This window comes from Apis laboriosa, unplaced genomic scaffold (assembly GCF_014066325.1).
Source record: "Apis laboriosa isolate Shangri-la unplaced genomic scaffold, ASM1406632v1 scaffold56_cov145, whole genome shotgun sequence".
Classification (NCBI taxonomy): domain Eukaryota; kingdom Metazoa; phylum Arthropoda; class Insecta; order Hymenoptera; family Apidae; genus Apis; species Apis laboriosa.
The window spans coordinates 1,176,622-1,204,261 of NW_025223765.1; the positions used below are offsets into that span (position 1 = coordinate 1,176,622).

The 27,640-nt window shown below is 21.9% G+C and overlaps 7 protein-coding genes across 10 annotated transcripts; 3 read left to right on the forward strand and 4 right to left on the reverse strand.

The window, feature by feature from the left end:
• Positions 1-105: 105 nt before the first annotated feature.
• LOC122717733 (heat shock protein 60A-like) lies at positions 106-3,838 on the reverse strand. The gene is made up of 4 exons (XM_043942092.1): positions 3,691-3,838; positions 2,463-2,874; positions 1,408-2,298; positions 106-1,145 (listed from the first exon to the last, which is right to left on the reverse strand). The coding sequence occupies exons 2-4, from the start codon at positions 2,872-2,874 to the stop codon at positions 736-738; spliced, it is 1,713 nt and encodes a 570-aa protein (XP_043798027.1). The 5' UTR covers positions 3,691-3,838; the 3' UTR covers positions 106-735.
• A 1,192-nt stretch (positions 3,839-5,030) lies between these two features.
• On the forward strand, positions 5,031-6,489 carry LOC122717675 (10 kDa heat shock protein, mitochondrial). The gene is made up of 3 exons (XM_043941954.1): positions 5,031-5,170; positions 5,843-6,010; positions 6,126-6,489. Exons 1-3 carry the CDS (start codon positions 5,168-5,170, stop codon positions 6,267-6,269), a joined length of 315 nt encoding a protein of 104 aa, XP_043797889.1. The 5' UTR covers positions 5,031-5,167; the 3' UTR covers positions 6,270-6,489.
• Positions 6,490-6,617: 128 nt separating this feature from the next.
• Positions 6,618-8,590, reverse strand: LOC122717696 (something about silencing protein 10). Its single transcript, XM_043941996.1, has 4 exons — positions 8,423-8,590; positions 7,654-8,261; positions 6,895-7,565; positions 6,618-6,791 (listed from the first exon to the last, which is right to left on the reverse strand). The coding sequence occupies exons 1-4, from the start codon at positions 8,437-8,439 to the stop codon at positions 6,702-6,704; spliced, it is 1,386 nt and encodes a 461-aa protein (XP_043797931.1). The 5' UTR covers positions 8,440-8,590; the 3' UTR covers positions 6,618-6,701.
• A 273-nt stretch (positions 8,591-8,863) lies between these two features.
• On the forward strand, positions 8,864-9,736 carry LOC122717740 (39S ribosomal protein L20, mitochondrial). The gene is made up of 3 exons (XM_043942110.1): positions 8,864-9,198; positions 9,279-9,389; positions 9,452-9,736. The coding sequence occupies exons 1-3, from the start codon at positions 9,112-9,114 to the stop codon at positions 9,707-9,709; spliced, it is 456 nt and encodes a 151-aa protein (XP_043798045.1). The 5' UTR covers positions 8,864-9,111; the 3' UTR covers positions 9,710-9,736.
• LOC122717739 (triosephosphate isomerase) lies at positions 9,737-11,321 on the reverse strand. The gene is made up of 3 exons (XM_043942109.1): positions 11,074-11,321; positions 10,562-10,815; positions 9,737-10,390 (listed from the first exon to the last, which is right to left on the reverse strand). Exons 1-3 carry the CDS (start codon positions 11,180-11,182, stop codon positions 10,010-10,012), a joined length of 744 nt encoding a protein of 247 aa, XP_043798044.1. The 5' UTR covers positions 11,183-11,321; the 3' UTR covers positions 9,737-10,009.
• A 1,026-nt stretch (positions 11,322-12,347) lies between these two features.
• Positions 12,348-14,786, forward strand: LOC122717727 (INO80 complex subunit C). Of its 3 annotated transcripts, XM_043942063.1 has the most exons (5): positions 13,107-13,245; positions 13,324-13,505; positions 13,910-14,115; positions 14,381-14,448; positions 14,529-14,786. In XM_043942063.1, exons 1-5 carry the CDS (start codon positions 13,132-13,134, stop codon positions 14,658-14,660), a joined length of 702 nt encoding a protein of 233 aa, XP_043797998.1. In that variant the 5' UTR covers positions 13,107-13,131; the 3' UTR covers positions 14,661-14,786. The 3 variants fall into 3 exon arrangements, 2 of the variants coding, with proteins under 2 accessions (XP_043797998.1, XP_043797999.1); XR_006347241.1 differs by lacking the exons at positions 14,381-14,448; positions 14,529-14,786 and adding an exon at positions 13,570-13,805 and having other exon boundaries at positions 12,348-13,245; positions 13,910-14,043; XM_043942064.1 differs by lacking the exons at positions 13,107-13,245; positions 13,324-13,505 and adding an exon at positions 13,804-13,826.
• A 153-nt stretch (positions 14,787-14,939) lies between these two features.
• On the reverse strand, positions 14,940-16,962 carry LOC122717728 (prostaglandin E synthase 3). 2 transcript variants are annotated; one of them, XM_043942066.1, is made up of 3 exons: positions 16,837-16,962; positions 15,541-15,922; positions 14,940-15,426 (listed from the first exon to the last, which is right to left on the reverse strand). In XM_043942066.1, the coding sequence occupies exons 1-3, from the start codon at positions 16,851-16,853 to the stop codon at positions 15,295-15,297; spliced, it is 531 nt and encodes a 176-aa protein (XP_043798001.1). In that variant the 5' UTR covers positions 16,854-16,962; the 3' UTR covers positions 14,940-15,294. The 2 variants fall into 2 exon arrangements, with proteins under 2 accessions (XP_043798001.1, XP_043798002.1); XM_043942067.1 differs by lacking the exon at positions 16,837-16,962 and adding an exon at positions 16,456-16,601.
• Between the last annotated feature and the right edge of the window lie 10,678 nt (positions 16,963-27,640).

The window sequence follows — 27,640 nt, forward strand, 5'->3', positions numbered from 1 at the left end:
ATCATAACATTTAAAAAAAGGTATGAAATAATTTGTGTGTTTATCCTATTGCAATACATATGTTTGTACATTTGCATCATTATTTATTTATTTCTTTATTTATTAAATATTTTTCAAAGGATATTATTATTTAATTATTATAAGAATATTATTATTAGACTTTTATAATCGCAAACAAATATTTGATAACCTTTTGATTAAGCAAAAGAATACGAGTATTTGATAACAATTTTAATTATAGAAAAAAAAGAATAGCTTTCTATAAATATTAGAATCAAAATTATTTAGACATGTTGATTAAATTTTTAAACATATTTTTATAATTTATTATTAATTCAAAACTTATTAAATTTTATTATTTTTAGATGCAATAATATTATTTGTTTGCACATTTGTTGTTACATTTTGTATAACAATATGTAAACTGTCAATATAAATATGTATTTTTTCCAGAAAGGAATGAATTTTTGTTATGGCATGTATATAGTAAAACAATAATGCTTAGAATGCGAAACAAACATAAATGACTCGAGAACAAATATCACAACAGTATGTGAAGAACTTGTTTTCACCTTATTCTTTAGTTTAAAGTACGGTAGTGTCCTAAGCATTTAACATTCGATCGGTATATCATATTATGTATTTGCAATTACAATCGCAATTTATAAAAAAAGTAATTAATATTGCGATCAAACTGCGATGTAAAATTCAGTCTTTGTATGGGATTTTATTTAATTACATACCCATACCTCCCATACCACCCATACCACCCATTCCACCCATACCACCACCACCCATTGGCATTTGAGGTTCTTCTTTAGGCAATTCAGCAACCACCGCTTCAGCAGTAGTGAGCAGCGATGCAACGCCCGCAGCATCAGTAAGTGCCGTACGCACTACTTTCGTTGGATCAATAATACCTTTTTCGATCATGTCAACATATTCATCATTTAAAGCATCATAACCAAGATTACCATCACTAACTTTTGCAACCACTAAACTAGCATCCACGCCTGCATTTTGAGCAATCTGCAAACATGGCATACGCAATGCATTTGCCACTATCTTTATTCCAGTTTCTTGATCATTATTTGATGCTTTTAAATTTCGAAGAGCTGGAATACATCTTAAAAGAGCAGTACCACCTATAAAATAAAAATATTAAAAATAATAATTATGATAATTTATTTTTATTTAATTATTAATTTAATTATAATTACTAGGATTATTTATTAGAATTTTAACACATTTTTTATTAAGATAATTATTAGGATTTTCTCAATATTTATAATAAATTGAACATATTTTGTACATAATTATATTGTGCTTTCATTTTAAAATTTTATAAAAAAATTTTGAAAATAAATATATTGTATTTTTGAATTTTGAAAATAAAAATATATTTACCTCCAGGAACAATTCCTTCTTCAACAGCTGCTCTAGTTGCATTAAGAGCATCATGAACACGATCTTTTTTTTCATTAACTTCAACTTCACTACTTCCACCAACTCTGAGAACTGCAACTCCTGATGCTAACCTTGCCAAACGTTCTTGTAATTTTTCTTTTTCATAGTCAGATGTTGTATTTGCAATCTGATCTCTAATTACGTCTGCTCTATGATCAATATCACTTTTTTTTCCTTTGCCCTTAAGAAAAAGTGTATCGTCTTTCGTAATTACGACTTCTCCTACTTCGCCCAAATCACATAATTGTACATTCTCTAATTTAACAAGATTTGCATCATCACCAAATACAATTCCTCCAGTCAAAATTGCCATATCTTGAAGCGTTGCTTTTCTATTATCCCCAAAACCAGGAGCTTTGACTGCAGCCACTTGTAAGCCAATTTTTAATCTATTAACTACAAGTGTTGACAAAGCTTCACCATCGATGTCTTCTGCTATAATAACAAGTGGTTTTCGTTGAGAATTTGCTAATTCCAATGCAGGAATTATAGATTGTACAGATGATATTTTTTTCTCGCTGAAAAGCAGAAGTGCATCTTGGAATTCAACTTTTGCTCCTTTACTAGAATTTATAAAGTAAGGAGATATGTAGCCTCTATCAAATTTCATTCCTTCTATAACTTCCAGTTCATCATGTAACGTTTTACCATCTTTTACAGTAATTACACCTTCTTTCCCGACCTTTTTCATAGCATCAGAAATAAGATTACCAATTGCTTTATCTCCATTAGCTGAAATAGTTGCTACTTGTGCAATTTCTTCAGGAGTTGTTACTGGCTTACTTAAGGCTTTTAATTCATCTTTAACTTTATCAACAGCTAACATAACACCTATAATATATTCATTATTATAATAAATATTATTTTACCTTAAGAAAAACCAAGAAAATATTTTTTTTAGAATTGGGAAAATTTGTGTAAAAAAATTTTAACAATATTATATAACAAATTAAATTTTATAATTTAATAATATATATAATTTTATTTTTATTTACCTCTTCTTATTTCTACAGGATTGGCACCTTTACTTATTTTTTCAAAACCTTCTTTAGCAATGGCTCTTGCCAAAACTGTAGCTGTAGTTGTACCATCACCTGCCTCTTCATTCGTATTATTTGCTACATCTTGTACTAATTTTGCTCCAATATTCTGAAATTTATCTTTTAATTCAACTCCTTTAGCAACTGTAACACCATCTTTAGTAATTTTTGGACTACCCCAACTTTGTTCTAAGATAACATTACGTCCTTTTGGACCCATTGTTACTGCAACTGCATCTGCTAAAATATCAACACCTTGCAACATAAGTGCTCTAACTTCTGCACCAAAACGTACATCTTTAGCATATGAACGAGTTTGTAATTGGCGCAAGGCTGCACTTCGCAATACGGTTGGTAATCTGTGCATCTAAAATAATAAAAATAATAATACAGTTGATAATTTAGAATATTTCCGTTTTAAAAAAATATATAAATATATTATAAATATGAAATATAATAAAAATTATTTTTTAAATTTTAATAATAAAATTCATTATTATTATTAAATAATTATTAAATAATTAAATTTAATAATTTAATTTTAGATAAATAAGTTTGTTTTTCATTATTTTCAAAGATTAACAGTGATTAATGATTTTTTAACACAACGTGGTTATGTAAACTACCGCGTGGTCAAGGAAGAAATTGAATGATATAGATTTATTTCTAAAAAATTTATAATCTAAGAAATTTTTTACGAAAATTTTTATATAATACAAAATATATGACTACTTTTTCATTTAATTTTTTCTTATATTATTTTGATTTAGTATTCGATCTAATTAATCGAACCGGCTTATTTAAGAAAAAAAGAGTGAAGCAAAAAAAGAATCAAGATGTTAAATCTTGATTGAAAGAATATGAATAACTCACATAGATTAAAATAATTGTAAGGAAAATTTATTAGAATGTATGAATATTCTTTTGCTTTTTTATTTCGTAACTTTGGTTATGGTTTTAAAAATTGTAATATTTTTAAAACATTTAAATTCATTGAAATGACAAATATAAAAAAAATTATTCTAAAACAGAACCTATCAATACATAATAATTATAGAAATAAAATATACAATAAATATAAAAAAAATAAATTTTAATAAATTTAGCCGGCTTATATTATTAAAGAATTAATATTTATTTTATATATAAAGAAACAAATCAAGATTATCTTAAAAACATTTACCTTTGACTAATGAAGGAGAAAAAACCGTTGATTAGAGATTGTAGTTACAAAAGTAATTGAAAATCGCCACAGCGTGACCGCACGTTGTCTCGCTAGTAGAATGAAATATGTAAGAGAGCTTACGATACACATGGGAAATACTCCCCTCCCTTTCCTTTCTATCTTAACCTAACCTTTGTATTTATCATTAAAAAAATGTTTTAAAATTGTCAATAAATTTAATTGAAATAAAATACAAATAAAATAAAAATCTTATGATTATTCTTATTCTTTCTTTTAATAATATCTAATTCTTTCTTTCATATTCATATATCATTTTCTTAGTGTGGGATTATGTTCTAGAATGTACGAGAATATGTGTGATGTAATCATCCTGTATTCGCCAATCATGTTCGTCGATATACCGGTAACGCGTTCTTTATTATAATGATTCTCAATCTCTAAATTAATATTAGTTTATAAATGATTTTATAACAATTTGAAATATAATTATAATACTAATATATAATAGTAATAATAACAATAATAATAAAAAGAAAAAAAAAAAGAATGTATTAATTTTATTAAAAACTGTTAAGAATTATTTTCTTCTGATGAAATACTTTTATTTTCAATACTTATTTAAAAATATCGAATTTTAAAATCATTTTTTATATTATTATCAATATGTTTTGAAGTAAATAATTTGATAAATATAATCTTTATTATTTAATTTTATTTCATTTTAAAAATATCGAACGATAAAAAATATTACAATCTATAAAATATTTATTATATGATGGAAATGAATATTTTTAATATACAACCTATTATAAAATCATATTAAAAAATTATTTTTATCAAAATATCTTTATCAATATTTTAATTTATGTTTTTGTATTTACAAATCAAAAGAAAATATTTTATTCAATAATTTCTTATGTTAAATAATATTTATTCGTTACCAATCATTTTATGAATATATATATATAATTTAGATGATAAATAAAGCATAATTTACTGATAAATAAAGCAAAATTAAGAATAATAAATTGGTACTTTAATATATAATGAAATATATAATGAAAATAAACATATATAAAGAAAATAAAGTTGAATTTTAGAACTCATTCTTTTAAAAAAATTATTTAATATATTGTATCATTATAGTATATTTTTTATCTCGTAAAACTTTGTTAAAGAATATAAGTATTTAACTACCTTGTTAAAATGATTATATTATTTATGCGTTTAATAGTATTTTAGTAACATTTTTAGTAAATTTTATATCATATGAATAAATAAGAATATATATAAGTATATAATTATATAACGAATCTTGCTCTTGCTCGAATACGAAATCAATAAACACGTGGTGGGGCACATTCGGAATCTTCGAGAAGAACAGGAAAGATTGTTCGCTTTCAGCATATAGGTTGCACAACGTGCACAAGTACACATTCTCCGTAGATTATTGAAATTTGTAATTTTAAAAACTATGGTAAGAAAATAAAAATTATATCTTATATCATTTAAAATTTTCCGTATAAAATAATAAATCAATTTTATAATTTTTAAAACATTTTTATGAATTTTTATAACCTCTAAATTATTAAATAAATAAATATATTTTCTATTAATTAGAAAAAATCTTTTGATTTTTAAAGTATATGAATAATAAATCAAAAATCGTGTATAATACTTTTGTCATTTGTTGTTTTTTTGTTTAATATAGTAATTTCAGTAATTTCTCATTACAAATTTTGGCGCATGGCCGGTATTGGTTTTTTTCATCCTTCTTTTTTTTTGTTATTGAAAAAAACAAATGACTATAAAACGGATAATAAAACAAAAATAAATATATATAATTGTGCTTGTGATTCAACACATCGCAAATTTAATAGTAAAGTTAATTATAAATAAAAAATTAATCTCTGTGATTTTATATATATTGTATTTTCATTATTTGTTTTCATTTATAAATATTAAATATATATTTTATAAAAACTAACCTTTTTTTTTCAAATTTTAAAAAAATTATAAAAAAGATTTTGTGAAATTACGCCATGCATGATCTTAAAGTAATTAATTTGATTCGTATATTATAAATATATATTGATAAAAGTTATTAAATATTATGATTATATATATTATTTTAATATTTTTATAATAGGCTGCAACTAATGCCATTAAGAGACTTATACCTCTCTTCGATAGAGTTCTTGTGCAAAGAGCTGAAGCTATAACAAAAACAAAAGGTGGTATTGTTTTACCAGAAAAAGCTCAAGCAAAAGTATTGCAAGGAACTGTTGTAGCAATTGGACCTGGACAAAGAAATGATGTATGTTAAATATATATAATATTTATAATAATAATATGATTTAATCATAAATTAAAAAAAATATATTGATATCTATTTTTAGTAAGATTCAGTAATATTTAATATTTAATTTCAGAAAGGTGAACACATTCCTTTAAGTATCAAAGTTGGTGATATTGTGTTATTACCAGAATATGGTGGAACTAAGGTAGAATTTGAAGATAATAAAGAATTTCATTTATTCCGTGAGTCAGATATACTGGCAAAATTAGAAGTTTAAGTTTCTATTAAATTTATGTTTGCAATTGTTCAAATACTATAAAATATTTTATAAGAAATATGTAAACAATGAAACAGTAAAATGTAAGTTAATTTCATGCAAACTTTAATGTTCATAATTATATCATACAATGCTATTATGTATCTACTATTCTATGTGTCATGATTTCATAGTTATAAAAAAAAAGAAAAAATAAAATGTTCATTGTGTTTATATACTACTTTTTGTTTAAATAATGTTTCTTCTATCTTTTTATTTTGGCATTTCATATAAATAAAAAAAGAATTCATTGATATTAATGTATTAAGTAAATTTGTATTTTGTACATAAATAAATATATTATTTTAATATATAGATATATAAGATATATAGAAAATAAAGATAATTCTACAATTTTTAATATAAAATACAATTTTAATGTAGATTTATTTTTTATTTCAATTTAATACTTTTCTTTACACTAGCTTTAATACCCGATATTTCCCCAGCATAACGAGTAACTTCTTTTCTCACTTCTCTTATCTATAAAATAAAATAAAAATAATTTTTTAATTTTTTAATTATTATTATATAATAATTTTATTAAATAATTATTTTTCATTATTTAAAGAAAATATAAACATACCGCTCCTTTCCTACGAATTTTGGCCTTACGATATTTATTCCTGTGTTTTACTCTAGGATTACGTTGTTCCTTTTTACGATGCGGCATTAAACCTTTATTTTTTGCTATTTGATATGTAATTGCTCTTTTTCCTTCATCATCAATTATAGTATTTAATGTATCAACATTTTCTATTTTATTTTCTTCTCTATCCTGTAAATCTATTTTTTCATTTGTATGTTCATTTTCTATTTCAAAATCAGATTCAGATTCTAATGAATATATATTTGTATCTTCATTTACAAATTTTTCTATATAATTTGTTTTTTCATTGAAATGACTTATTTTTTGTTCATTGATACTCATTTTATTGTTATCCAATATGTTATATAATATTTTTTCTTCTTTTTTAGTTTTTAATATTTCCTGTATTTCTTGAATTAAATTTCCTTGCTCAGATTCAAGTTGATTTAATAATTGACGATATTGTGCTAAACGTTTTATAACTGGATGACTACTAACAGGTAATCTTTTTGCTTTAAGCATCAAGTAGAAAGATATATTGATACAATAATTTAACAAAAGATGATATTTTATCCTTATGAAAGAAACAGCAGGGCAATTAGGTATTATACCATTTTTAACTAATTTTAAAAATGGTGCTAATAAATCTTTTGCTTCAGTCATGTAATCTAAATCATAAAATATATATTGAAAATATTTATATTTCAAATTTTATCTTACTTAAAAATAATTTATAAACTTTTTTTATTATAATACCTTTAAAATCATTTACAAGAACCACAAATTCAGGACTTTCTTTTTGCATTATTGCTTGCTTTTGTCTTTTACTAAGTTTACTGAGATCAGATTTTATAAATTGTTCTGCATTCTCATATATTTTTTGATTATCATTTTTTGTTGTCTGTATAATATCCAATCCAAAATCAACATCATCCAATTGTTCTGCCAGTCTTTTTTGAATATTTCTAGCCTCTTCTTCTTCCATTTCTGCTTCAACTAAATCTTTTTGATTGGCAGTGGCATAATCAGGATCTACATAATCTGTAGAATAATAATCTTTTTTCTTTTTTCCCCAAGCTTTTTCATTTGGCAGATCAAAATCTTCTCGTAATCCTTCAATATCAGATTCCATAGAATCTGTTTGTATTTCATTTTCAGTGTTATCTTGATCTTGTTCATTTTCTTCATGTAATCCATATACTTCATAATCACTATCATAACTTTCTGAAGATTGTCTTTCTCGTATTTTTCTAAGTAAATTGCGTTCATTTTCAGAATATTCTTCTTCAGAATTTATGATATCATTTATATCTATATTTTCCAAATTCTCTGTTTCTTTACTCATTTCTGTTACTTTTGTTTTACTGAAAAAAATCAAATACATATATATTATATAGTAATTAATAACATAAAAAACACATTTTAAACATTATAAATAAATGGAATATAATTTATTTAATATTTTCAAAAATCTGTATTTTATTATACTAAATTAGTATTTTATTCAAGACAATTCTTATTTTACCTCTTTTTATTTTTCATATTAAAATTTATATATATATATATATTATAGAAAAATTATAGTCAAAAGTATTTCAGAATTATACAACACGTGATTGTGTATTTTACTTTATAAAATTTACAGAACTTTGTTTAAAAACTTAACTTATTATGTAAAACAAATTTTTTTCGCACAAATAATAAAAAATAATTCGTATTTATTATTTTTAGAAAAATTATTTTATTAGAAGCACTTATTCTTATTACTCGAATAAAATTTAATGATTTTTTGAAGATATAAGAATATGAATATATTTTCAAGAAATTTTCTATTGTGATTTCTCTTGATCTCGATATAATTTTTTGATCAATAATTATAATATTATTTGATTTGAATCATTATATTTTATTCATTTATAGCAGTGTTCAATTTTCTGATTAGTGATTTATTTTATTATAAATTTTCGAGTCAAAATCTTTACACGAGTCTTTACTACGAACGTAAAATGTCCCTATATGATATATTTTAACTTTAGTTAGACATAAATAACTATTTAATGTACAACATATAATGTGTTTTAAATATTAAATTTGGGAATTTTATAAGTTAATATTTAGGTTATGTGATTGCTTATGCACTATATTTGTGAAAATAAAAATTATATAAATATATAAACATTTGATTTTTATTATTTATTTAAATTTAAAAGAAAAATGGTATTTTTAACTGCACAATTATTTGTGAGATGTCGGGGTCCTGATGAATTCTGGCGAAAACGACAAATATTCAAACTCGCTGCGGTAAATATACAACACTTATTTTAAAAAGAATGGAAAAAATTATGCCAAATAAAATTTTAATCAAAATAAAAACTTTCCAGCATTATATTGGAAGGAGAAGAAATTGCTATAGCTTAACTATTAAAAGTGTACATAGAGCACTGCAATTTTCTACAATAGGAAGAAAACTTAAAAAACAAAATATGAAAGAGGTATTATGCAAGAAAAATTTTCTTTAGAATATTATATAATTAATCTTTCCTTTTTCGTATAGCTTTGGGAAACTAGAATAGATGCTGCTACAAATGAACATGGTATTGGTTTAAAAGTGTTATTAGAAGGATTAAGTAGATGTAATGTATTATTAAATCGCAAATCATTAGCAATTTTGGCTATTTGGGAACCACGAACATTTAAATGTTTATCTGATATTGCTTGTGCAAAGGCAAAACTTGGAGGTGATCCAAAAGTTGCCAATAATTCTATGCCTGAAAATGTTATGATTAAAGGATTAGTTGATGAATTAGATTAAAAGGTTAAATAAATTGTGAAACTTACATTTTGTTGTAACATTTATTGAATTATTAATGATTATATATTTACAATAAGCATATATTTTTTAAGAATAGAAGAATGAAATATATATTTTATTGTTAATTGTAGGATAATAACTCTTCATTGCAGGAACATGACATAAAACTTTCTCTATACAAACAACAAGAAAAATATTTATAAATTAATTCTTACTTATTTTATACTTATTATAATATACACATTCTTAGAGTGTATATTAATTTAAGGAATAATATTCTTATATAAAGAATATTTCATCTCACTGCTTAGCATTAACGATCTGTACAAAATCAGGTTTTAGAGATGCTCCACCAACTAGAAATCCATCAATATCTTTCTCTTTTGCTAAATCTTTTGCATTTCCTGCTGTTACTGAACCTCCATAAATAATTCTAACAGTTTCTGCGACAGTTTGATTAACATTTTTAGAGAACCAATTTCTTAGTTTTTCATGAACCTCTTGAGCTTGTTGTGGTGTGGCTGTTTTACCCGTTCCAATTGCCCAAACTGGTTCATAAGCAACAACTACATTATCCCATGACTTGATTTTATTTGCAATAGCTTTTGTCTGTCTAAAAACTACTTCCTCTGTTTTACCAGCTTCTCTTTCTTCCAATTTTTCTCCAATACATGCAATTACCTTTATTAAATATATACACATATTAATATTTATTAATTTTTAAATTTTATATATATATATTATAGCATATGTGTATATATATATAATTTATTTCACTTTTGATTACATGTAAAGAATTCTATAATTGTAATTTAAATAATAACTTATTTTTTAAAATAATTAATATTTTACCTTTAATCCACTATCTAAAGCATGGGCTACTTTTTCTGCTATTAATTCATCATTTTCACCAAAAATATTTCTACGTTCGGAATGACCAAGAATTACCCATGGGATTCCATTGTCCAAAAGCATAGCAGGACTTATTTCTCCAGTAAATGCTCCTTTTGCAACCTTATATGTATTTTGTCCAGCAATACTAATATTATTGGGTAATATATTCTTGGCATATGTTAAATATATAGATGGTACTCCAACAACAACCTCTGATATAATTATGATATAATATAATTATGTAATTTATTTTATTTTTATTTTTAATATATTTATTTTATTAATTATAATAAAATGCATACATTACTTAATATTTGAATATATTATTATAAGATTATAATTATGATATTAATATTATATTTTAATAACAAATATTATTAATGAACAATTAATGAATGTTATGAATAAAATAATAGAAAAATATAGGTTAAAAACATACAAAAATAATAAAATTTAAAGAAAAAACATACCAACATTTGAATCAAGTGGACCTTTTTTTAAAAAGTCAACAATATCATTTATTTCACTTTTGGTACCATTCATTTTCCAATTACCACCAACAAAAAATTTACGACCCATGGCCTTAGAGTATATTGATACAAGTAAACTATTAATAGTAATAAATTTGCAAGTTACTTGCAAATCTGAAACAAATTTTGAAAATATTCTTTCGACCTTCAACAATACAGAAGGTGAATTTAGTCACGTTCCTTCCAACCCGATTTTATGAAATCCCCACCATTCTCAATTTACTCCCCTCTCTTTTTTTACGAATTCTAGTACTTTAATCAAATAATTTAAAATAATTATTTTATTTCCAAGAAAAAAATTATTTGTTAAATATATTTTTTCATAAATAAGTATATTTCAAAATTTTATAAATAATTTTTTACATAATTTTATGATCAAAAAAAAATTTTTAATTTGAATTTAATTAAAATTTGAATACTCTAAATTTAATGAATTGAAATTTAAAAAATAATAAATTTTATGAAATAATTAAATATTAAAATCACTTTAAAATTTCAAAGTCAAATAAAATATATCATAAATTAATAAATAAATTATATTATATAAAGTTTAAAGATATCATTAAATTAAATTTTTATCTATTAAAACATTGAAAAGTAATAACTTAACATACATTCATAACAGCACATTTAACATTCAACTTATGTATACAGTAATCGATTTGAAATGATATGTTAGTCAATTAATGGTGAGTAATAAATAAAGATTATATATCATAAAATCATAAAAAATGATTTATTTTAATAATATTATTATATAAAATAAATTTAATAAGATCAATATTTAATGATTTATAAATAATGTAATATTTAATATATCATCAATATTGATTCAGTAATTGAATTCAAATAAATATGTTTCATTTTAAAGGTTATGAAATTTTTTAATTAAATTAATTAATTAATTTTTAATTATTTTTAATAAAATTAATGATATTTGTTGTTTATGATTATTTATTATAACAGAATAAAATATGGGGTATACTTACTATATTTGATGAATTCTTTATTTAAGATCCTTTTTTGGTATAATTTAACAAAATTACAAAAAATGAAACGCATGTTAACAAAATACTTTAAACATTATTTTTTAATTATTATTATAATATATTCTTATTACTTGTAAAATTTAAATTATTAAATTAATAAAATTAATTATGCTGTTTATTATTATGAAGTTGAATAAAGAAACAATTGCATAAGTTTGTTTATAATGATTTGTCAATGTTTATATAACACAAAAATCAGAATTTTATATTTTATTATACATATTATTTTAAAATATTTATCTATTAATTTTAGTTAATATCATAAATATAATTTTTAAATTCAAAGATTTGTGACATGTTTAAAATGTCAAAGTTCAATATGGATAAATTTATACATACATTTATCCAAAACTTAGGTTTAAGAATCGAATCTTGTACTTGCAAGAAATTTAACAAAATTGCATTTATGACAAATATAGATAAATCTTATACATTGAAACAATTATATCCTGCAGAAGAAATAAAAGAAGTTAATGTGCAACAAGATTTGGATTTTTCCACAGAAAAAAATATAAAATATTTTATGGAAAAACATGCTAATCTATTTGATAAACTTACCTATTTAAATAACACACAAATTTTAAATTCTCATTTAAAAAATATTAATTCAAAGATTCTTCAGAAAATAAAAACAAAAAGAAAATATAATGGAATTATAAAAAAGGGGGAACTCAAAACACATAACAAAACTATAATTTGTAATAAAAAACTAAAAACAAATTTAGCAAATAAATTAAATGGATCAAAATACAATTTATCATCATCTATAACATGGAAACAAAAATATATAAATTCCCATTGCAAAAAAAATAAATTTAAAAAATCTGCAATATTTGAAAATTCTAAACTAATTTGTTATAATACAAATATACATGATTATAAAAATGAAGACACTTCAATGAATAACGATGAACAAAAAATTTTTTCTAAACACAATTTAACAAATGTTATGATAAATTTTACGAAAAAAGAAATAGAAATGACTGAAAAATTGTTGTTATTGTATATAAAAGATGTAGAATATATAAAAAGAAATATTCAAGTTACTCTATACATAACAAAGGTTATACAATACAAATATATTTTTTATTTTAATTTAAAATGTTTTTCCAATTATTTTAATTTATTACTTATTATATAGAATTCAAAATTTAATTATGATACAAAGGATCGAATAGAATATAATCAATTACTTTGTCATCACGCAATTCTATGTTTAATTGAACCAAGTAAAAAAGGTGCTGTTTTAATTGAAGATAATTTACCAGTTATTATTAAAAAATACCTTATGCATGGATACAAATACCATTTTGATTTTCAGAGGTATTTTATTTAAAAGAAATATTATATAAGTATTAAGAATTGAATGGATAAAATATTTTTTTAGGAGTTCAAAGAGTTATTATACAGCTGTACTTATTTTGAGTCAATCAGCTAAAGTTCTGGTTAAACATATAAACACAACTATGATGCATACAATTTGTGGTATATTAGGATGTGATGTGCAAGAAATATTAGTGTTATATAATCCAAGAGAAAAATAATTCTAAATATTATTTTTAAATATTAATTTTATAAAAAAAAATCTATGAATATATATTTAATATAATATACCAAATAAATGTAAATTTATTAAATGATAATGTAACATACATAATACATCCTTATGTAAATCTCAATAAATATCAAAAATTATGTATATCCATTAAAATATATTTCTTTTATAGGAGATTTGTATTTTACATAAGAGGAAAAATGGTAAATGAAGAAATAGTGGAATTTAATAAGAAATCACAACCAATTTTTAAAAATCCAATTTTTCAACAAAAATTTCGATCTACTAGTACCACTGGAAAGAAACGAACTTGGCGCTCATTAAAACAAGTCTTAGCTCAAGAACGTATTTTACCATGGCTTCCAGAAGTAGTGCATTGTACGATTTATTTATGTTGATATTACATGTATAGATTTAGAATGATTTAAATAACTCAAGAACAAAAAATTATTAATATAATTATAAGTATATAAAATTTATATATTTAGTAATATTTAAATGTAGTTTATTTTATAACTTCTGTGTATATGCACATCAAAATTTACTATTAGACGTAAAAAAATTCTACTAAAATATATGCAGTAAATAATAAATATTAAGTTTTTTGAAATATATGAATATTACATTACTTGAAAAATTTCAGATAGTTCTATTAATGCACCGCCAAGCTTTAGACCAGCAAAAAAGTACTCTGATATTTCTGGATTACCCGTAAGTGATTTTTTACATTTATATGGTTGGTTATGGGATTAAAATATAAAACGAATATATAAATTATATTTATTTTACAGTCACGATATACAGATCCACAAACTAAATTATACTATGCAACTGCAGAAGAATTTGCAACAGTTCGAAGTCTACCAATGGATATAACTGCTGGATATCTAGCGTTGCGCGGTGCCTCCAGTATTGTTGGATAAAATAAATGAAAATTTTATTTTCTATAATTTCCTTATATTTAAATAATATAGAACACGGATATTTTATTTTTTAATTATATCATACTTATTGTAGAATAACGAAATAGGTGTAAATCTGTAAATTAATTATAAGGCTGCAAATGTAAACAAAAATATATCGAATTTATAAAGAGACAAAATAAGATTATTTTTAATAAAAATTGTTTTTTTATACATACATACATTGTATGTATTAAGTTCTTTTAATGGGATTTTCTGAAATAAACAATTCCACAAAAATTTAGGTCATTTTCATTATTTTATCTCCTTCATATTATACACAAGTAATTATTATTAAAAAAGGATTGTTCATTATAACTTAGCATTATGAATTACGAAGTAAAGAAGGATTGGAAAATCTTTAAAAAGAATATTACTGTTTTTTTTTCTCTTGATCACTGTATTCTGTTATGTTGACAATTTCTTGTGCACCTTATTTGTCTGCTACTGCAATGTGGGCCATTAGCAAATTTAATGAAAATACAAATAGCATGGCCTATTGAAATATTGCCTGATGGTGCACGTAAGTCGCCATTTGTTTTTGTATGTTTTACTTTTTTAATGAAGATTATTTTAAAGTAGCATCATAATATTTTCATTCAAGCAGGTCAGGCAAATCATCATCGTCACTATCCATTCCTTCACCTTCATCTCCTAGTTCGTCTAAATCATCAAAGTTTGGTTTACTGTCTCCAGATCCTCCTAGACCACCCATCTGTCGCATCATCTTTAAATAATAACACAAATTTAGATTATAAAATTGATTCTTTCAAAATAATTAATTGTAAATAAATATTTTAAATATAATTAATATTATTTTTTAAATATAATAATGTCTCACTTCTTCTAAATCGTGACTACTTCCTTCCATGCCACCTTCATCATCGCTATCATCTTCATCCTTCCATTTGTTAAAATCACTTTTTAACCAATGGGCTTTCGTCTTTTCTTTTGTTAATCTTGGCCAATATGGACCTTCTTCTTTTTTAAAAAGAACTAATTCTAAAGTCCTTCCTCTTAAGTTCTGAATTGTTCTATTTGGGGTAATTTCTTCATATAGGTTAATTGTTACTTCATGCATTTTTTGTTCTGTTCCACCTATTCCTTTAAAATATATCATTTGTGGTTCGATGTTAATAATAGGATCTTTGCAATCTTCTAGACAGATAGTAACAAATAAAATATCTTTTCTCTGAGCCCACATAACAGGTGGGGGAGGCAATCTGAAAAATTTTTAAACAATAGCTTTAAATAATATATAAAAAATTAAATTATATATTATATATTATAAAATATTATAATTATATATTATAGTTTTATATTAATTATTATTTATCAGTTATATTATTCACTTATTACTATTTATAGTATTTTTGTATAATGTATGCATATATGTATGATGTATGCTATATATTTACAATATATTTACAATAAATTTATAATAGTATTACAGAGATATATTAAAATACTAATTATATTTCTATATAATCATTTGTTATTAATTTCTAATATATAATTTACGTAAAAAATGAAATATGAGGTTTAATAAAATCTAGACATTAAAGAGATATTGAAACATATGTAAAATAATTGTAAAATGTAGATAAAGGTTAGAAACAAAGCTCTATGGTTTCCAATTAAAACCGCTAGTCATTATAGATAAAATGATATTATTTTTATAAAAGAATTGTGAAAAATAAAAATGATATAAAACTATTGGATATATTTTGATGAAATATAAAAAATGATAATGTACTTTTTGCATTTTAAATATATAGTCAATTATTTAGAAATACAACTTATTAAAAAGCAGTATTTTTACTCAGTTATCTAAAAATAAAAAAGAATATAGAAAAGCTAATTAATGGAGTAATCGTTCTTAAAAATTAACAAAAACAATATATTTTAAATTAAGAAAAAAAAGATATAAAATAATTTCTTGCGATTCTTTTCCAGAAATTTCGAGAATCAATAAAGCCATCTTTACAACATGGCGGTGTTTCGAAAGCCACGGGGCGGTATTCAAGCTCATTTCATGAATATCTATCACTATTTTCATAATAATACTAATAAGAAGGAATTTCAGAATCAAGGAATACATTCGAAAAAAATTTTATGTGATTTCTTATATACTTACTGGCCTTCTTGAGTCATATTCGAGAGCTTCGTTCCGCAAGAAGCAAACAAACACAGAGCACTTACGTATCGCGCCGTAGACCTCTGATTCGAGAGTGTTTCGAGATTCAACTATCGATCAAACAAGATGGCGATTGGTTACTTTTGTCGATGTTGAATTCTCTTGTTTCCGGAATCGAATTTTAAAAAGTTTTGCTCGTATCTTTAAACATATAATTTCTAATATAAATAAAAGTAAATTTAATGTTATTAGTATAGTTATTTACTATATATAAAAATATTTATTTAAATAATTTTTAATTATAATTTTTTAATATAAAAAATATTTAAAGATACTTATCCTTTGTACTTATACAGACATTAAAATAACTAGATATTCGATTATAGTGTAAACTAGTAAATATTCGACAATTATATGAATGATAGTTAAAACTAATTTTTTAATATTCCTACAAATAAATCAATCAGATGTTACAAAGAAATAAAAATTGAAAAAAAGCTTATTTCTATTTTTCATTTATTAGATAAAGAAAATTTTTTATTTACTTGGTTATATATTAATTTCGTTAATAATAATTTCGTAAAGTTATAAATAATAAATATGATAAATACATATATTGATTATATTGATTATATGTAAATAAAAATATAAATTTATTTATATTAATTATTTCTATTAATTATTTATATTAATTATAATTATATATAAATATATATTTCGATTATTTATGAAAAATTGTTTTTCCGCAAGAAAATATATAAAATGATTAATATTATACAATATATAGTATATAATAAATAAATTTAAAAAAGAATTGACCAGGTAAGAGAGAGAGAGAGAGAGAGAGAGAGAGAATAGGGAAGAAAAGCGAAGGGAAAAGAGAGCAAAAAGAGAGAGCCTTTGCATTAGATTGTAGGTCAGTGCGGCAAAAGAGGAGGGGAAGATACTACCTTTCTTGCCGTAACCGTGGCCATAAACTAACAGGACATACACACTGTATATCAGTCTTTCTTTCGCAGCTCTGACTCGTCCTGTTTGTCAGTTTTGCAGGTGGTTGTTTTTGCATAAATGTGTTTTCGATGATATTTACAACTCTAATACTTTCTTTTAATTTTTGTGTAAAGTTCATAATTTCCAATTTTTTATTACTTTTTTGATCAATTTCCAGTTTGTCATCGTATAGTAATTTGATCAATTTCCAATTCTTTTTGTTAATCTATAAGAAGTTATTGACAGACGCGCGTGCGCATGTATGCATCACACTCAATGGATACCTCGAGAAGTTGCAGTCGAAATAACGGAGATCGACAATGAAACCGTGACTTTCTACGATCAGTGCAACTTGTTGCTTTGGGATTAACATTATGTCGACCAGTTCTCTTTTTTATAAGGATAAGTACGTGGTAAGTGTCATCCTTCTCTATCTTTTATGTACTTGTATTTATATTAAATTTGAAATAATTTGTATTGTTTTGCTCATTATATAGGTATATTTTTATATATTATTAAATAAAAAAGTTTAATACTTTTTATAAAAATTTCTCTCTATATAGGTATATAAATTATTTACTTATTGTATACGCTTTCTTGATCGTTGATGTCGTCATGCATCGTTGAGTTTTAACTCGCAATGAAAAATTTAACACGATGTTCGTTTATATGATATATTATCCATGAAATTATGTGTATTAAATGATAGATTGAAATGTATTCATTTATATATATATTTATTTTATATATATATAAATATATATTTTTTTATATTTTTAAATTTTATTAAATATATTTTTAAATATACTAATTGAGAATTTATTCGGAAATATGTTTATTAAACGCGAATAGATTTTGATAAAATTTTGAAAATAGAAAAAAATAAATATTTGTTATACACGAAGAATTATTATATCATATTTACTATACTATAATGTGTAATTCTTTCATTGTATAGAAATCATAAATAAAAATAACAATGTATTGATGAGATTGTGTATCATGCATTTTATAAAATGCATTTCGTAGTTAATGGATAAAATAATCAAAAATGATGACAGAAACAAAACAAATAAAAAAAAGTTTTTTATATAAAACATTTACAAAAAATACATACAAAAAATTTTCAATTTCTGTATTATATAAAATTAATAATTGTATTATTAATTATTATATATTTATATTATTATAATTGTATTATTATTATTAGTAATTGTTTTATAAATTTGTTTTTTAATAAAATCTTTATTATTTCACTTTTATATAATAATATAATATAATAAAACCGATCGATTTTTGTTTAATAGAAATATTTAAAATGCTTAAGTTTTATAAATCATGAATTAATATCAGTTCTATTTTGATATAATTATAAGGAAATAAATAAATTGTTTAAGGAAATAATTGTTTTAAGGAAAGAAATAAATAATAAATTGGAATATATTTTAAATTTGCAGTAATTTTATAAATATAATAATTTTATAATTATTATAGTGATATTATCGCAATAATTTTTATTATAAGAAACTTCATGAACGATACATATTTGGTGATAACTCTGAATTGGCAAAATATGAAATTAAGACAACGAACAGCATTGAAGTTTAGTTACCAAGTGAATGTTAAACCGTATTGTTCTAGTTATTCTTATCCTTGATTCTATAAATCTTATCATTATCGCTGATATAATCAAATGAAAAATATCTTTTCCGTTCGTTTTATCGCGAACGGCGAACATTTAAAGATGAATTCGTTGTTTCGTTTCGCAAGATATAGTTATATTAAAAGTAAAACAAAAGGCATGAGATTAAGCTATTAAATATATAGTATATTTAAGATGATAATATTTGATATAGTATTTAATAATGCAATATTTGTTATATATATTATATTATATATATATTGTTATATATATTATATTATATATTATATATTGTTATATATATATTATAAATTGAAAATCAATATATGTTATATGTTCCAAGAAAATTATATAAAAATTTTATAATTTTATAAATTTTATAATTTCATATTATTTTAAATTAGTAATTAGATATAAATACACGTAAAAATACGGTAAGATATAAATACACCATATAAATACGATATAAATTATTTCAACATTCACATAAAGCCAATATATTATACAAAAAAATTTATTTTTTTTTTAAATATCGATTTATAAATATTAGTTTAATAAAATGTTTTACATATTACATATATAATATTCATATAATACATATTCAAAGTGCTATATAAAAATTGATATGCATTGAATGATCGATTCTTAACTTCGATTTTATTAGATCGTTAAGAGATCATTGTATGCATAAACTTTTATATTTTCTTATATAATTACCGGTTGAATACAGAGAAGAGAATAGATTGAGAATGAGAAAAAAAAAGAAAAAGGTAGGAATATTCATACAAGAAAGAAGTGAAAGAGGGAAAAGATGATAGAGAGGAAGGGATCCAGAAGAAGAAAAGACCAGCAATATATTCTTCGATAACATATTCAAGTTTTAAAAGATTCGGATGCCAGAATGATCCTCAGGGGTGAAAGTCTTACATCAGAAACATGTATTTTAATATATTAAACTGTACGATTCTTATAACGAAATGATCATTAAACGTAGTACATTGCGGTCTTTTTTCCCTTCTCATTTTTAATTGTTTCAAATTCATACTTATATTTTATTTTTAAAAATAAATTTAACTGACATCAATATATTCATAAATCGTTTTATATTTATGATTAATATTTATTTATTATCATTTATAATTATATTTAAAATATTTAAAAGTTTTGATTACGTTTGTGCAATTACGTTCTCATGAATTAACAAAGACTTGAATAAAAAAATAGTATTTATTCGTTACATTGTTCAAGCTTTTTTGATGAATAAATATATGCTTAGAAATCATTTCCATCATTAAAATAAAACTCCCTTGGATCAATGAAAAAAATAATTTCATTATTAAATAAATATAAATAACATTTCGTTATTATATAATATAAATTAATTTAAATAATTGAACTCTTAATTTTTTTTCATCTTCCATAATCATAGTTATTAGCAAAAATGTTTGAAAATTTTTTAAACTTGATTTATTTAAAAATGAAGCCTTAAATAAAAAAAATTTATTTTTTTTTTCTATGTATTTTTTGCATTATAGAATCATTAGGCGGCCGCTTGTATTGTGATTTTAAAGACATCTTGTATATGTATATACATAAAAGTATTTGATATTCGCTACTAAAAGCAATAAAAATATAGATTAAACTTATGTTTTGAAAATAATATTATAATTATTATAAAATAAAAATAATATATATATATTTATATTATATTATTAATTTTATATATATATATATATATATATAAAATTTCAAATAAATCTAATAATATTTATAGAAATATAAAGCATTATACATATATTACACATTAAACATTAAATATTAAACATTTAATATTAAACATACATATATATTATAAAATTATATATATTATTAAATTATACATATTATAAAACATTTACTGAAAAGATATAGTGGAGATTCTATGTATTTAAATGTATGTATGTATTATTAATATGTATTAATAAATGTATTAATAAATGTATGTATTAATAAATACATTATATTAATAAATACATTATATTAATACTTAGTTGATTCATTTTTAATTTTCATAATATCTGTGAAACAATATTCTTATATTATGAATTAATTATTGTATTTTTGTATTGATAATACTCTATATTTCAATAATTTTTTATAATAACATAAATTAATGTAATATAAGTTGTGTTATAATTATTTAATTTTATATCTTATTTACATCATAAATGTTTAATAGAATTAATATTTAAGCTTTGAAGAATATTTACGATGTATTTTTGTATCTTATAATAATTATTACCTTTAAAACTTGAATCTAATGTAATCTAATTTTTATTGTTTGATATTTCTATAACAAGCGTTCAAATATTTTTGTATATATATGCTCATCATTAGTCTCAAATTGTATGATATAAATGTTGAATATAAATATATCGTTATACTCCAGAAATATCTAATTAATTAATCTTTTTTAGAATTTTTTTTTTATTATTTTTTTTCTATTTTTTTTACAATAAAATATAAAATTGAATTTATTTGAATTTCAGTTGTCCGTAATTCGAGTGGATCGTGAAAGAACCTCGTTCCGGTTGACGAGTCATTTCCGCTTGATCCTAGTCGCCATATTATTACGAGACTACCGCTATACGGCGAACTCATATAATAAGTATCGATTGCTACGCGAAACACATATCAATACTGATTATATTTCAAAGCTACAATAGTTCACATTCTCATAAAATACATTTGATATGTTATTTTCATTTCAATTTGATCGATTTTTGTTAATCGTTTTAAATCTGGATCAATCTGGAATCTTATTTTTCTCGATTCCAGATGATTCGACATTGAAGTGATTCATAGATGTTGTAATTTTATTTTTCGATTAATTGGAAAATATGAGTTGCAATTTAAGTTTTGTTTGTTTAGTTTTTTTGTGATTAAGAAATAAGCATTAAGATAGAAAATAAAGATATCGAAAGTAAGAATTGTCGAAATCATCTAATTTTTTAGATTTGCGAAGCTCGAATTAGAAATTTTATAGTCTCACAAACTTGAAAGTGAAGAACTTCTTTCTTTCAAAGAAGAGAATTTGTTAGAATTTAACCTATAATACAAAGTCCTATAATAACCTATAATACAGTCAAAACTTTTTTTTTTCTAAAAAATATTGATAATTATATAGAAAAAAGGTATACTCACAGATTTCGATGACTTTGAAATATGTTGTCAAAATCAATAGATTATTAATCAATTTCTTTCGTATACGTTTTTTTTATATATATTTGTTAGAAAAGAGATATAATTAAAAAATTTTGAGAAAACAATTTTAAATGATTCAAATCATTATAAAAATATCAAAATTGAAAATTTACAATTTGGAAATTCACAGCATTTTACGATAGTTTTTTTTATGTACTAATAAGTCAATAAAGGCAAATTTTGATAAAATATATCAATTAATTTAAATATTAATTGATATATTTTAAAAAACTTTTGATATTATATTATTATTGCTATTTTTAATTTATAATTTTAAATTATATTTGTTTCATAAATAATTAAAATTTTAATAAATTTTAATTTTTAGATTTCTTTAAACTTAAATTTATAAAATTTTTATATTTTATTCTTTATGTATATAAATTATTGTAATCAATTAAAATCTTACCATTTTATTATAAATTATATAAAAATAAATTTATATTATATATTCGCAATATTTTCATAAATTATTTTTATACATTATTCTTTATTTTTCGAATTACAAAAATTGTAGTTTTAAAAAATTTCGGGTCTAAAAAGTTTCAAAAAGTCCAAATTCTTTGAGTATCAAAAGATTTTCGCGATTTCAAATAGTTTAAATATTGTTAAAAAAAAGAAAAGAGAATAAAAAGAAAATAGAAAAAATAATGGAAGAAACTAGAAATAAACGAAGAACTCGCAGAGGAATTTAGAGTGACGGTATTCCATGACACACCCATTAGAAAATATTACGCAGAGTTTGCAACCTACGATTAACGAAATGAGCAGTCTTTTTTGTTTTCTCTATTATTCTCTATATTAAAACAGTTGGAACGAAGGAAAAAAGAACTACTAATATATGTATTAGTAACATTATAATACAATGTATTCGTTTCCACGCATCGACTAACCTTCGTGTATGAATATTATTTTCGATCAGCCTTCACTCGTATATGTGTGCGTATACCTTTCGAAAGAATCACTCTTCATATATGTTCTATGATGTATTTACAATTTACGATGCATCAGTTTCGTTCTTTGCGATAAGTAAAAGAGAAAGTATCTGACCGATGGTAACGTTTGAAAAATGTACTTGTTGAAGGAAAGAAGTTTCAAACATTAGACTTTCCTCGTTATATCTACCTTTGTTTTCATTCACCATTCAATCAACCGTATACAAAACAACACACGTAAAACAATGACGAGTTCGATTTTTTTTTTTTACGCAATTATTATTTTAAACATAAACAAGTTAATGACGATTGTTGATTCATAATAATAAATTCCGAGAAAAGAAAGATTGATCGATTGAACGAAACGATAAAATTTACTTTGTTGCGATATACGATATCAAAATGAAAATTCGTCATGTGAACGAAAAAATCGAAATCCAATTAACTAATATTTCGTATATGAAAGAAACGTCACGTTGGATAACATAATACCATTCGATAAGCAAAAGTATACTTTCATGATGAATGTATGTTACAATATTATCAGTATGATTTCGTATGAATTCCGATCTACTTACTTATTTGCTTTATTAATTTTTATTTCCGTTTTTTGTGACATTATTTCAGTGCGTCGCGTAAAATAGATCGAACTATCCGAATTATAAAAATATCGAATTATTCGAAGAGAAAAGAAACAGGAAAGAGAAAAAATGGAAGAAAAATAAAAATAATAAATGTTATAATATTAGTCAAACATTAATTCGGAATGAGAGACATAACTTGACAAATATTGTACTATCGAAAAAAAAAGTGAATACCAATCATAGAATGTTTCCTAAATATCTATGGTTTTCGGACTGTATTCATCGAAAGGGCTTTCGAGATCTCGCTGTAAGTAGTCAATCCACACAACGAAACAACTTTGCAAGTCCATACTTTCTTCTCGATTCACCGGATATGAAACACATGTTCGAATTCTTGTTGTAATCGCGTGACCAGTGACGTTAATCCTTTTTTCTTTTTTTAAGTGTCTTGCAAGTTACTTTCTTTTTGTAAATGTAGATGTATTTTATGAATATTTTTTTTTAGATAAAACATATTCATACAGAATCGAAAAAAATTACTGATGATCTTGAAATGCGTTCATGATTTTTCACAAAATGTTGAAAAAATACATATACAGATACGTATATATTTTTTGTTTCAGATTAGGATTAACTAAATGAAACTTTTTGTATGAACATACGATAAAATATTTCATAGTTGGTAGAATGATAACGATAAAGAAGTTTAAAAAAAACTACTATGATGATAGAATTTATGATATAGATAATTGTATTTTAAAAAAGATATGAAGTACGATTTGAATGTTTTGATATTGAATTAATTGTGAATTCTATTAATATTAATATAAGCATTTTCAAAATAATTGTAATTTAAGATTTAGAATTAAAATTAAAATTTAGAATTTTTAATATAAAAATCTATTCTATTTAAAAAAAATTCTTAAAATTCTTTTTATACTAAAATTATAAATATAAATATAAATAAATAAAATATAAAAAATATTATAAATATAAATATAAAAAATATAAATTTTATATAAATAATGACATAATGAATTTATTTTACATTTTGATAGTTTTGCCCATTATTTGATAAATGCAAAAAGATTCAAAAAGATAGATATATAGAATGTATAAGAATGGATAATATAAGTAGTCAAAAGATAATTTTATAATATCTATAAAAATAAATTGAAAAATTAAGTTTGAAAACTTTTCAAGTCAATATAGCTAATTCTTTAATTTATTAAATACAATTAAATTAATTAAATACAAATGGATTATCGATAAGAGATTATTTTATATGCAAAATAAATAAAATGTAGAATATAATCTTGTGGCTTAAGTCTTTGTTTTTTAAGAAAATAGATATTAATATACAAGATATAATAAAAGATATAATATACAAGGTAATATATATATATATATATATATATATATATATAAAATGTTTTCTCTAAAACTATTATATCAATTTTTAAATTAAATAGTTCACAGGAGAATAATTATATAGGATAGTGATATCCTATAATATATTATTATGTCATGAAAGATTTGCAAGTATATTCGAGATTTTTTATAAATTAGAAAAAATAAATAACTGGTGCTCTAAATAATTTTAACTATTATTTTTTGATGAAACTATTTTTTTTTTAAAATATATTATAGAAATCAATATTTTATATAACATTTTCATATATATACATAATATTAGTTTTCGAGATTTACAAAAAAAAAATTGCTATTATATATAGAATATAGAATTTAATCTATACATATATATTCATAATATATGTATAAACATACGTATAAACATATTTATAATATAAATAAATTATTACGAAGTATAATGGATGAATCGTTCAAAAATATATTTCCTTATGAATTATAATAAGCTTGAAATATTTCAATCCTAACCTATATCGAACTTGGATATTTCGCAAAAATCATTACATTGTTATTAGTATCTTATCCATAAAAAATTTAAGTGAAAATAAAATATAAAACAATTTGAAATTAACGATATCAATCTCATACTTTTGTAGTATCTATTATTAAAACATAATTACTCAACAGTTATTTTCGCATTCAACGGATCTATGTGTATACTCTTCATGGATAGATATTATAAATATAGTGATATTAATATAATAGAGTATAATATAATATTATCATTTATTATACAATCTATGTGCCAATCGTCATGATATGTTTATATAAATAGTTAATAAATAGAAATTGCTGATGCATATTTTGTAATGGATATATGAAAAATATAAAAATATATGGATATATGGATAAATGAAATTTTATATAATAGTAGTAATTTTTATTTGTAAATAAAAAGCCAGTTATATGTAGAAAAAATTTTGTTCGAAATATTGATTTGTACAATATATATCAAAATCATCGAAATCGAGAGATAACTTTTCTGTACTTTTATTTATTTATTTATTTATTTTTGTATTTATAAGTAAGTAATTTAATTAAATAACTTACTTAAATAATAATAAAGTTATAATTAAATAAAGTTTTTAAAAAATCTCTATATAATGAGTACAATAATAAGAATTTGAGCAATAAGAAGTTGGATAAAATTTGTTTCGCATCATTAAATATTCAAACGTCATTTGTTAATTATTAATACTAATTAATACACGATGGAAAAAAATTATTTTATTTCCATTTTGAAACCATTTATATATATAAATATTTTTTTATCATAACGATAAAAAAAACGTAATATATTTTTTAATACGTTATTGAATTTTGGTAATTTTCTTGTTTGCTGTGAGATTAAGAAAATTATTGATATAGAATATATTTCTTTTCGTAGAATTTTCTTTGAGATTCAAATTTTTTTTAAACAGAATAATATATTATATATAATTTGTTTATTAACTATCATCAAACTTGAAAATTATTTAAAATATTTTTTTTTATTCTGCACAATTAAAGAATTATAGCGAATAATGTACATAAGAATATATAAAGAAAAACATGATTTATATTGATAATAATATTGTTATAAGAATGATAAAAAATATATATATATATACATCTATTTTTTTCGCAATAATTTTATATAAATAAGTGATATATAAATAAAAACTCTTTCGATTAGTTAGTTAAAAAGAATTATAAATACTTTTTTAAAATTTTTAAATTCTTAAATTTCTTATATTATTTGTTATAAAATTACATTATTTTCTTATATTATATTGTTATGTAACATTAAAAAATTTTGATGATTTAAAAAAAACAAGATATAAAACTGGAACAAGCTATATAAATCGTTAAAGATAAAAAAAAATTTATAAATTAAAATTTAATGAAGCATAATTTGAATATTTTATACAATTTTAAATATCAATGCATTTGAAAAATGGAAATGCATCTTTTTTAAATAGAATTAAATAATTTTAAGT

Excerpts from the sequence above, each read along its gene's own strand:
- LOC122717739 (XM_043942109.1), bottom strand. The coding sequence starts at position 11,182 with ATGGGTCGTAAATTTTTTGTTGGTGGTAATTGGAAAATGAATGGTACC. Across the intron at positions 10,816-11,073 it reads TCCACTTGATTCAAATGTTG|AGGTTGTTGTTGGAGTACCA; the intron begins GTATGTTTTTTC and ends TAATTATATCAG. Across the intron at positions 10,391-10,561 it reads CTTTAGATAGTGGATTAAAG|GTAATTGCATGTATTGGAGA; the intron begins GTAAAATATTAA and ends TATTTAATAAAG.
- LOC122717696 (XM_043941996.1), bottom strand. Across the intron at positions 7,566-7,653 it reads TCTTGTAAATGATTTTAAAG|ATTACATGACTGAAGCAAAA; the intron begins GTATTATAATAA and ends TTTATGATTTAG. Across the intron at positions 6,792-6,894 it reads AAATTCGTAGGAAAGGAGCG|ATAAGAGAAGTGAGAAAAGA; the intron begins GTATGTTTATAT and ends TTTATTTTATAG.
- LOC122717740 (XM_043942110.1), top strand. The coding sequence starts at position 9,112 with ATGGTATTTTTAACTGCACAATTATTTGTGAGATGTCGGGGTCCTGAT. Across the intron at positions 9,199-9,278 it reads AAATATTCAAACTCGCTGCG|CATTATATTGGAAGGAGAAG; the intron begins GTAAATATACAA and ends AAAACTTTCCAG. Across the intron at positions 9,390-9,451 it reads AAAAACAAAATATGAAAGAG|CTTTGGGAAACTAGAATAGA; the intron begins GTATTATGCAAG and ends TTTTTCGTATAG.
- LOC122717675 (XM_043941954.1), top strand. Across the intron at positions 6,011-6,125 it reads GACCTGGACAAAGAAATGAT|AAAGGTGAACACATTCCTTT; the intron begins GTATGTTAAATA and ends ATTTAATTTCAG.
- LOC122717727 (XM_043942063.1), top strand. The coding sequence starts at position 13,132 with ATGATAAATTTTACGAAAAAAGAAATAGAAATGACTGAAAAATTGTTG. Across the intron at positions 13,246-13,323 it reads TTACTCTATACATAACAAAG|AATTCAAAATTTAATTATGA; the intron begins GTTATACAATAC and ends CTTATTATATAG. Across the intron at positions 13,506-13,909 it reads TACCATTTTGATTTTCAGAG|GAGATTTGTATTTTACATAA; the intron begins GTATTTTATTTA and ends TTTCTTTTATAG.
- LOC122717733 (XM_043942092.1), bottom strand. The coding sequence starts at position 2,874 with ATGCACAGATTACCAACCGTATTGCGAAGTGCAGCCTTGCGCCAATTA. Across the intron at positions 2,299-2,462 it reads TCCTGTAGAAATAAGAAGAG|GTGTTATGTTAGCTGTTGAT; the intron begins GTAAATAAAAAT and ends AATATATTATAG. Across the intron at positions 1,146-1,407 it reads AGAAGGAATTGTTCCTGGAG|GTGGTACTGCTCTTTTAAGA; the intron begins GTAAATATATTT and ends TTTATTTTATAG.
- LOC122717728 (XM_043942066.1), bottom strand. Across the intron at positions 15,427-15,540 it reads GTAGTCACGATTTAGAAGAA|ATGATGCGACAGATGGGTGG; the intron begins GTGAGACATTAT and ends TATTATTTAAAG.